The following is an 11,769-nucleotide window of genomic DNA, read 5'->3' on the forward strand; positions in this document are numbered from 1 at the left end:
TAATCCAAATCACATAAATTTAGAAAAAAAAAATATATAGTTTGACACTCAAGTGTCATTTTTCTTTGTTATATTGATATAATGTTTTAATCTAAAACATGTTATGAAAACTACCGTACACAATGAGTTCAAATTTAACTTATTTTATGAAACAATAAATGTTATGTTATCTTCTTGCATGAATTAATATATTGGTTTTCTTTAGGTATGGAAATTGCGATAGTTGTGGTACATTCACAAGTGGGAGAAACGTGTTATTCGGGAATAAATGTGATTAATGTTTTATTGTTTTTTATGATTTTCAACAAAACGACAAATCTTCACACCTCTATAAACACCTCAACATTCACTCACTCACTTCTATCGGTGTGTTTTTTCACCTTTTCTCATATATACTCAACCCACTATTGCTCCCTCCAATACATTCTCAGGTATTATTTATTTCTTAAACTACTTCAGTTACTATTTTTAAATTTATATGTATTCTAATTTTGATTTAACCGAAATCTCTAACCAAACGGTTAAACCAAACAGTTACTAATCGGTAACATGAAACTTGTCTAACTTGTACATTCGATTTTCGTTCAGTTAACTGTCATATTACGCGCATATTAAATTTTTTGTGATGCATCATATTTTTGATCTAAATATAATTGTTTTCAAGATAGGCACAATAACAAGTTTTCGATTTTATTTTTATGATTGTTAAAGAAAGTTTTTAAGCCACATTTATATTTGTATCTATTAATTAGAAGATATCTATGACATCAACTTTGACCATAAGTTTGTACCAATAGTATTGAATCTATAAAGAGGTGTTTGGCAAAAAAAAAAAAAAAAAAATTAATAATAATAATAATAATAATAATATTGTTTATTAGCTTATAGCTTATTCGTTTCTCTACTCTAATAAATCAAAATTCATTCTGACACATGTCAATCTCTCAAAAGTTTTGACACTTGTTATCTTATGATATTTTTAAAATAAAAAATATCAATATTTCAATTTCTGATTTTTTTCAAATTTTAAAATTAAAAAGCCACATAATGCTTATATTTATATATGTAATATATTAAATGTAATTAATTCATTCTCCTAAATCCTAATACAAAGGACAAAATCATTGCTATTTTCCAATCTTCCAGCTCATCACACGCACCCATTTGATTCTGGAATTCAAAATTTACATCTACTCTCTATCCTTTCCAAAATATCTCAATGTTGCTTATATCGATTTCAATAGGAAACGCTATCAATCACCCGATTTCTGGCATGTTTCAATCTTACAAATCTTTTCCAAAATTCAATTTCAATTTAATGTGTATATATGATATGATATTTATTTCATTATTATATCACATTACCATGATTACTTTGGTTGATTTTGAAAGCTTTTCTTCAACAAAATCATCAACCATTAGCACAATTATTTAACATATGTCAAATTTTTAATTAGTATAGATGAATTCATTATATTGTATTTATTTCAAAATTTACTTTAAAAAAGTTTAATATTTACATATTTTTATTTAACTTTTTTTAATTTATCTGTGTAATACACATGTCTCGCGCCTAGTAAGCTAATAAATTAGAGTGTAGTAACTTATAAAAAAATTACTTATTAGCGGTTTCCCACCGCAATAAACTATTTTTATCCAAACATTTTTTTAGCTTATAGCGGTGTGGGTATGGGACCGCTAATAAGTTAATAAGTTTCTTAAATAAGTTTAGCCAAACACCCCCTTAAATCAACTTCGGCCATAATTTTTTACAAATAATATCTTATTAAAATGAATTTAAGTGTTCGGTTATTAGGTGCTTATTAATTTGTCGAAAATTAGCTAGTAGTTAAAGGTTTGAATAGCTAACTAGTAGCAAAAACTTCTATTTGATTAGAAATATTTGACAAAGTAGTTAACTTTTAATCGTGAATTACATAAAAACTAAAACTAAAAACTCTAAAAAACTAATAGAACTTGCTTTTGAATTATTAGATTTTTGTTTAAAATAAAATCTAAAAAATCTTATTGACGAATGAAATTTTGGGTTTTTTTCTTTAAATCTAAAATCTAAAAACTCTAAAAAATAACTTTCAAAAGTTATATGTCCACCACGCCTTAGATAGAGAGCAAGTATACTAGGAATTGAAACAAATACTTTATATATATATATATATACATATATATATATATATATATATATATATATATATAAAATGCATGTAGTAATATACTTTAGCTCTAATACAATATCATTTTAGGAAATCGAGGTTTTTTCCAAAATTTTAATACATTTATCATGTTATGAGCTAATCGAAATCTCAAATTTACAGTTTATTTCATATATAAATAAATAAATATATTTCTTTAAATGAATCTTGATTAAACTATGTTATAAAAATACATTATTTAGGTTATTATGACGACCTGAAAAGTTAGCTGATAGTTAAAAAAAATCAAATGAGTCGTTTAGATGATAATTGAATAGATAGTTGCTAGTATATAAATTAATTAATAAGCTAACTAAAATATATAAAATGATATAAAAATCAATGACGGATCTAGTATGGTGCCAACGGTGGCACCGGCAACACCTAGTTTTTCCCGACGTAGTACAAAATTTTCGATTTTTTTTTCTACTATAAAATGTGCCACCGGCAACACCTACTATGGATCGGCAACACCTATTACGGAACGACAACACCTACTACAGAATCATACGTCCGTCCTTGATAAAAATACATATAATTAGAACTTTTAGTATAACTAATAAATTGTACATATGAGACAATTTAATAAACAAACTTATTGAAACGCTAAATTTACTGTTTTTGTAATAAGATAACTTAAAACTACTTTTTAATTTAACAAATATAACAATTTATAAAAGTTCAATAAATAAATTACTTTATAAGTTAATCGTGATGCCGGATATAACCTTAAAACAATAAAAACAAATACTATATTTAAAATTTCAAATGATCAACATTTTACAATTATAAACACATAATATAAAACACCGCGTTAAGTATTCAAATTCTCATAGTTTGACATTTATCCAATAAAGATTAATGGCTAATAATGAAATAATTAAAAGGTTCATTGCTACAATAAATGTTAAAAGAACATATCAAATCAATATTTGTCAATATCTTATAATAAAGTTAAAAAAAATATATCTATCAAATTGTAAATATCTTAAGATAATTGCTAAGAGATAAATGAATCAATAATCAGTCAGAAATATTATAGGATTAATAAAAAACTATTTTGAATATATATATATATATATATATATATATATATATATATATATATATATATGTTCCGTTGAGATTCAAAATAAAATAGAGATCTTGAGATTCAATTTCAGTCATATAATTCATATCTGTCGCTTTAAACCTCCGGCGCGGCCGGCGGCGGGTCAGTTATAATCATAAATGATTATGTAGCGCCACCCGTTCCTTTCACCTCCGCCTCATTCTCCACCACCACTACCACCACCTCTCCCATCAACTGACCTCACCACTGTCACCTCTATCACTTATACCACCGCCACTCTACCGCCACCATCTCTTCTGCCATAAACCGTTATAATCATATATGATTACTCAATTTGTGAACAGACATATGTCTAATCATTTATGATTAGCCATATACGTATACCACACGCACACACACACACTCATTCACATACATGCGATCAAACTAGAAATTAAAAATCTAGAGTGCTGAATGACTTTTTTTAGTAAAAAATTTCAATCAAAACACCACCAATGTGAAAGATGTGGTGGATAACCCTTCAATCCATATTCGAATCATGGTGCTGCCATTTTCTTTGTGGTTATGCATGTTCATTTGGGGTGACTCCATGACATAATATATTGTCTCATGTTCACATAAGGGATAAGTCGTGGTCTGCGTAAGTTAGCCCAGACTCCAACATTAGGGACCCTTCTTTCCAAAAAGAAGCACTACAATATACAATTTCAATTGCCAATTTTGACATGTTTAGTTGTAATCCTCAAACAAAACATAACTTAAAATTTTCCATCCAAATTTTTATTACCACAACAAATTTAACTTTCTATTTCTCTAAGAAAAATTGTTTCCAGTTTATGCCATGGATACCCAAATGACTACCTAGGGTAGGTAAAGGGACATTGTTTTAAGCGCCTCAAAATGAAAACTTGCGTAACTATTAAGATAGGAAACTTGTGTAACCATTTGGGTTGTGGTGACTTGGTAAGGCATGTGGAAGATATGGTGGATAACCTATTGACCCATGTTCAAATCCTGGCACCACTCTGCCTTTGTGGCCATGGAGGTTCGCCTGCAGTGACTCCAGGGCATGAGGCAAAGCCTCATGTTTGCAGCGGGGGATTAGTCGGTGCGCGAAAGCTGGCCCGGAAACCCTCGTTAGGGAAGTTCCCTTTCCAAAAAAAAAAGTATGTACATATTTGAAAAAGGACTTATATATACTTACTTTGATATGGTTGTAGATACCAACTATATATTTCTGTACAAAAATAGAAGATGTGGAAGCTCAAAATAGGTGAAAAGAATGGGAAATTTAACATCGGTGATGGAAATGGTGATGAATATTTGTATAGCACCAATAACTTTGTGGGGAGACAAACGTGGGAGTTCGACCCGGATGCAGGCACACAGGAAGAACGTGATCAAGTTGAAAGGTTTCGAGAACAATTTTTGATCAATAAAAAGAAACTTGACATCAGTTGTTGTGCAGACCTGCTCATGCGAAATCAGGTTTTTTTTGCTAATTAAATATTTGATCCCAACAATTTGTATGCATGATGAGTCAAATTAGGCATTGTTTCTTAAAGTTAATTAAAGAATAAATTGAAAATTTCAAAGAGTTTTTGGTTACCACTTGTTTATACAACAAAGTTACATAACTTTATTAGCAAATGTGCAATTAATTAGATTTCTTATCAATTTATGCACTTGTATATCTTTATTTTGTATATCTATGTTACTAAAAAAATATTCGGATGATTGTTCGTAGCTTATTAAGGAAAGCGGGATCGATCTTATGAGCGAACCTCCGGTGAGACTTGGAGAGGAGGAGGATGTGAACTTTGAAGCAGTGACAACCGCAGTTAAAAAAGCAGTTCGATTAAACCGTGCGATTCAAGCCTGGGATGGTCATTGGCCGGCTGAAAATGCGGGTCCGCTCTTCTTCACTCCTCCCCTGGTAATTACTTTAATTCCATACGATTTTATATTTTATGAAATAATAGTTGAATGTCATTATATATAGATTTTTTTCGGATTTGATGTTCGATGTGAGAACTTGCAGATAATTGCCCTGTACATAAGTGGTACATTGGATACAATCCTAACAGAAGAACACAAGAAGGAGATGATTCGTTATATGTACATCCATCAAGTATGTTTACACTTTACAAAATAATTACAAAATGATATATATTTTTATCTGCTTTTTTTTTATCAATGTAGCCATCTAATTATTTTCTATAGCAAAATATTAAAAAATGAAAAACATGTTCTTGAACTTGATGGGTGTGTTATGTTGTTTTGAATTTAATACGATATAATATATCAAATGATGTTGGATATAAGTTATAAATATAGGAAAAGATAATTTTTTTAATAAATTATAAATGTGTAGAATGAAGATGGAGGATGGGGATTCTATATATCAGGCAGAAGTACAATGATAGGGACTGCCTTGAACTATGTGGGTCTAAGACTTCTTGGAGAAACTTCATCACCCAATGACAATGGTGATGGTGCGCTTGCTAAAGGCCGTAAATGGATACTTGATCACGGTGGCGCTACCTCCATTCCTTCGTGGGGCAAGGTGTATCTTTCGGTATGTATATTTTCTTACTTTTTTTTCTTAATTAAATATTTGTTGAATAACATTTGGTATTGCTAGTCCACATGTTTTGTAGAAGAACCTTTCCATGGACTCATTTGTTGTATTAAAATCGGTATTAGAGAAATATAAAACTAAGAGCATCCACAACGGTTCTTGTAACAAGTTTTCAAATGAAAAATAACAAGTTTTCAAATGAAAAATGTCTTGTCATCTGAACTTGGTCTTTCAACTATTAAAAAGCTATTGGAAAGTGTCACATATGTTTTTAATTAATTTTTCATATTGATGTTTTTTTGTTTCTTCTTGGTCACACATTCTTGTAAGTTTTTAATTTTTAAATGATATTTCAATTCATTCATTATCAATAACTAATTTTTAATACAAACTATCAACTATTATAAACTTAAAAGTATTAATATATGTTACGTAGGAGAATAAATTTATATTAACATGTGTAGTTTTATTTATTTATTTATTTTTTGCATTATAGTAGTTATTTGATGGTAAATTAATAGAAAGAAACGCTTGTCTACAAATCGGTAGAGCTAAATAGGTAAATACGAGATAATGATCATTAGTTTTATAAATATATGTTTATGTTAGTTTATTATCGGATAATTATTAATTATTTTATAGTTAAAATAGTTGTTAACATATAAAATATATATTGATGTGGCGGGACCATTTTTGAAAGATGATTAATATTGCATTAATAATTAATATAAAGGTAATTGCAAAAGCTATGTGGTGTATTTGAAAGACTAATAACATTACACTCATGTGGAGGATCTAACCATTTATATTATTCAACTGAATTAAAACTAAACACAATATTTTTAATTTTAGGGTCAAATGTAACAATTAACACGTCTTACTTTTATTTTGATCAAATGCGAAGTTGTATGTTATAAATCTAATAAATTATAGTAACACCATCATATGCAAACAATTCTCATAGTTATAATTACGTAAGTTTTTTGGAACCTTCTATTACTAAAAAAATTAAATACAATGCTATATGTAGTTGAGTCAATTATCAGAGTGCTGTGTCTCAAAGAGTAAAAAATTTATTTGTAATAAAAAAGATAAAAGTAGGATATCATAATATATAAATATGTAAAGAAATAAAAATACGTTATTACTTTTTCTATTTTAACCCTTGTCTATATCTATATTAAAAAATATATGTAATTAAAATATATAATTTAGCCTATAAAATAAGAAATGATATGGTTTTACAGGCGCTTGGAGTGTATGAATGGGCAGGCTGCAACCCTCTTCCTCCAGAGTTTTGGCTTTTTCCTTCCTTTTTGCCTTATCATCCTGGTATAGAATCCAATTCAACTTCTAGAGGTCATATATAGGATTCATGTAAAGAAACGGATATCTCTTACAGACTATTGTAACACTTTTTTGGGATTTGATGTATTTGCAGCAAAAATGTGGTGTTACTGTAGAACCACATACATGCCAATGTCATACTTGTATGGTAGAAGCTTTCATGGGCCTATTACAGACCTTGTTATATCTTTGAGAGAAGAGATGCATGTTCTTCCTTACCACCAGATTGATTGGAACAAACAACGACATAACTGTTGCAAGGTTTGTCTTAAACAGTTACAATACCTAGAATTTGCCTCGTTTATATGGACAAAACACTTTTGCATGAGTTATATAAACTATTTATTCGACCAAAGGCGCTATGCTAGAAACAATAATAATGGTTTCCTCAATATTTCTAATGATGAACAAATTACTGATGCACCACTTATAACGTTGATTCAAAAACTATTTGATTAGAAGATTTATGTGAGGGTTTATATCAAACAAAACTAAAGCCATAGTAGTATGTGTAGGAGGATCTGTACTACCCTCACACCTACATCCAAGATCTCTTATGGGATGGTCTTCATTATTTTAGCGAGCCGCTTATCTCAAAATGGCCCTTAAAGAAGTTAAGAGAGAAGGGTCTCCAAAGAGTTTTGGAGCTAATGCAATATAACGCTGAGGAAGGACGTTACATAACCATGGGTTGTGTGGAGAAGGCAAGATCACTTGACATAGATTTGCTCTAAACAAATAATACCGAAATGCTCCTAACTTTTTGTTGGTTTTGTTTCAGGCTTTACAAATGATGTGTTTTTTTGCCCTAGATCCAAATGGAATCGACTTTAAACGACACCTTGCTAGACTCCCTGATTACTTGTGGATGGCGGAGGATGGTATGAAGATGCAAAGTTTTGGTAGTCAGTTATGGGATTGCACTCTTGTAACTCAAGCAATTCTCTCGAGTGATATGGTTGACGAGTATGGAGATTCACTAAAAAAAGCTCACTTTTACTTGAAAGAATCACAAGTTAGTTGGTTTTATTTTTATTTGGTAAATCTCTTATAATACAAGCCAATTCTAATCAAAAAGTAATCTTTTTTCTATATATGGTGAAACGGATTTATAGATCAAAGAGAACCCAAAGGGCGATTTCGCTAATATGTGTCGCCAATTTACAAAAGGGGCATGGACTTTCTCTGATCAAGATCAAGGTTGGGTCGTCTCAGATTGCACTGCCGAAGCTTTGAAGGTGAAATCATCACTCTCTTTAATTATTTTATTTATATACTTATTTAAGTTTTTAATCTTGTAAACATAAATTTATCTTTCGAACTCAAATCCTACATGATTTATTATGAAGTGTTTAATGGCGTTGTCGCAAATGCCACAAGAAATTGCCGGAGAAAAGGTTGAAGTGGAGCGATTATATGATGCTGTGAATGTCCTTCTTTACCTACAAGTACACATTCTATTCATGTTATCTTTGAGTTCTTTTGTTGCTTCTAATTATATGTTAGGGAATCCATAATTTGTCGAACTTAATGGATTGCCACCTCATCATTTTATATTTAATACAATTCTATAAAATTTTCCTACAATGCATTGAACTCTATAAAGATCAATGGAATACACTTAGATATTTATTTAGGAGTTAGAAGATTTTCCTTTTTCCCATTGAACCACATCTCATAATTGTAGGGTTTCATTCATTGAATGACAACTAGGTTTGTCATCTCATTCAACTCTCTCAAACTCTCAATTGTAGATGCTTTTAGTTTAAGGGTTTAAGTTTGGGGTTTAATGTGGTAACTAATCATATTGGTAATAAGTTTATCTTCAATGAGTAACTTTTGTTGTACATGTACTTAACCAGAGTCCAGAAAGTGGTGGTTTTGCAATTTGGGAGGCACCAGTCCCAAAACCATATTTAGAGGTATGATTTTTCTGCTTAATTTAATTTGGGACAATGATAAACCTAAACTTAGTTTTTTTTTTTTTTCCAGAAATTGAACCCTTCAGAACTTTTTGCAGACATAGTGGTGGAGAGAGAGTAAGCCATATATATTTTCAATGTTAACTTTGGGGTTAAGATTAGGATTTAAGACATATAACGGATTGCATCCATTCTTTTTGGTGGTTATAGGCATGTTGAATGTACAGGCTCCATAATTCAGGCTTTACAAACATTCAAAGATCTACATCCAGGGCATCGTGAGAAAGAAATCGAAGTTGCTATTGAAAAAGGCATACGCTTTTTGGAAAACAGGCAACAAGAAAATGGTTCATGGTATGGTTACTGGGGCATATGTTATCTCTATGGCACATATTTTGTGCTACAAGGATTAGTATCTTGTGGGAAAACATATGAAAATAGTGAAGCAGTTCTGAAAGCTGTCAAATTCTTCCTCTCAACACAAAACTCAGAAGGTGGTTGGGGAGAAAACTTTGAGTCATGCCCACAAGAGGCAAGTGATTCAATATTTTAGTATCAAATACAAATTAATATAAATATTTCTACTTATATGTGTCAATGTAGTTTGCTAAACAAACTAGTGAACAGTATTCCCAGAAAATATGCCCTTAATTAATGTGATCTTCTTGGATCAAATCAGAAATTTATACCTTTGGAGGGGAACCGAACAAATTTAGTGCAAACTTCATGGGCATTGCTCGGTCTTCTATGTGGTGGACAGGTTTGAAATCTTTTTATGATTATAATCAGCTGATACTCTTCAGATGTGAAAATCGAAATAAAAGTAAAGATCATATATATTTAAAAATTTGAAAACTAATAAAAGTTGTTTTGTCGGAAAGGCTGAAAGGGATCAGACACCATTACACAAGGCAGCAAAGTTGCTTATAAATGGGCAAATGGATGATGGAGATTTTCCTCAACAGGTACATTATTTTCACACACTAGCAGATGGGGTTACATATACTCTTATTAGTTATTCTCTTTAATATAACTTAAGACTAAAATGAGTTAAATTTTTGCAGGAAATAACAGGAGTGTACATGAAGAATTGCATGTTACATTATGCAGAATATAGGAACACTTTTCCCCTATGGGCGCTCGCAGAGTATCGAAAGCGTGTTTGGTTGCCAAAACAAGAAAACTAAACTCCATTCTATAAAATAAAAGCATTCAGTATGTTCTTTCATGAGAGATGAATACGTTGTAACAAGTCTATTTCTTTGTACAAATATTTGTTTAAACTTTAAAGAATTAAGCTTAAAGTTATTAGTTATATATGAAAATTACCCACTATTTAAACGTAACCCTTATTAATTTTAAAGACGTTTGTAACAAATTAGTATGTGGATTAATTAGCTGAGAAAACTAAGGGCGAGCAAATGGTCTGATTGGATTGAACTGGACCGGGACCCGTTTTCATCAATCAAGTTGGTTTTCGATTTTCCATATTCATCAATATTGGTTCCATGTATAAATCAGTTCGATGCCACCGGGTGAGGAGACCAAATATGTCCTCTTCTTTAAACTGTCACAATGTACACATTCGTTTGAAATCAAAATGACATTGAATTTTTTCCAACATGTAGTTATTGTTTGTACTTCATTTTAGACTATAGAAACTCATTATTTGGTTATGTATTGATTAAGCTACAGGCCAGTACACAATGTTTTAAAACTGAATCATTTTCTGTTTTCGACATTATGTACAATCGGTAATATTCTTTAAATTGCATAACTAATTCGTTTGAAGTTGAAACGACATGAATTTTTTTCCAACATTTTAGTGTTTGTACTTGTTTTAGACTATATAAACACGTTATTTGGTTTTATATTGATTGTGTTACATATTCCATTTTATATAGTTTCTTGGATCACTATAGTTTTAGTTAGTTGTTCGACACTTGGATCGTTAGAAGAAGAAGCAAAATTCTCTTTTACAGCAGACATCAATTGAAAAAATCATCTATAGATCCTTGGGCTACTTATGGAGTCACTTGCAATGGCTTGTAGGGAATCCTACATAACAATACAAGTTATTGACTAAAAAACATATAAATGATAAGCACATGTATATATAACATTCATAAAACATATTACCACAACTTGAGTAGCTTTCTCATTCACAATATTTTCATTTTTACGAGTGCAGCTATATATATATATATATATATATATATATATATATATATATATATATAGTTAGGTGTACGTAGTCATTTTTTCATTGCCTACAAGTTAATTATGTTTAATGGAAAGTAAACAAACAATACTAGGTACATCCTAACATTTCGTTAGTCGAGCAAATGAATTTTGTCGCAAAAACATGAGGTTCTTCCATCTTTGGGCATTTATCTATCCTAACATCGCACACGCTCTACGTAATTATGCTACGTAGGGATGTTATTCGGGTCGGAATCGAACCGAACCGACCCGAACCCGAATAAACCGAAAACCGAATAAGCGTAATTGTATGAACCGAAAACCAAACCAAATAAGCAATATGGGTTTGGTTCGGTTCGGGTATTATTCGGTTCGGTTCGGTTCCGGCCCGAATAACCCAAATAACATGTACTAGATGATTAAGGAGCCGGATAA

General features: G+C 30.6%; 1 protein-coding gene across 1 annotated transcript; it reads left to right on the forward strand.

Moving 5' to 3' along the window:
• Positions 1 to 358: 358 nt before the first annotated feature.
• LOC145124827 (dammarenediol II synthase-like) lies at positions 359 to 10,440 on the forward strand. The gene is made up of 17 exons (XM_079060291.1): positions 359 to 431; positions 4,503 to 4,770; positions 5,030 to 5,218; positions 5,324 to 5,413; positions 5,657 to 5,860; positions 7,111 to 7,195; positions 7,305 to 7,471; positions 7,726 to 7,914; positions 7,992 to 8,225; positions 8,326 to 8,448; positions 8,560 to 8,658; positions 9,073 to 9,132; positions 9,203 to 9,249; positions 9,343 to 9,664; positions 9,812 to 9,892; positions 10,014 to 10,097; positions 10,197 to 10,440. Exons 2-17 carry the CDS (start codon positions 4,537 to 4,539, stop codon positions 10,317 to 10,319), a joined length of 2,331 nt encoding a protein of 776 aa, XP_078916417.1. The 5' UTR covers positions 359 to 431; positions 4,503 to 4,536; the 3' UTR covers positions 10,320 to 10,440.
• The last annotated feature ends 1,329 nt before the right edge of the window (positions 10,441 to 11,769 follow it).

This window comes from Lactuca virosa, chromosome 7 (genome assembly GCF_052849685.1).
Source record: "Lactuca virosa cultivar CGN04683 chromosome 7, Lactuca_virosa_CGN04683_v6, whole genome shotgun sequence".
Lineage (NCBI taxonomy): Eukaryota > Viridiplantae > Streptophyta > Magnoliopsida > Asterales > Asteraceae > Lactuca > Lactuca virosa.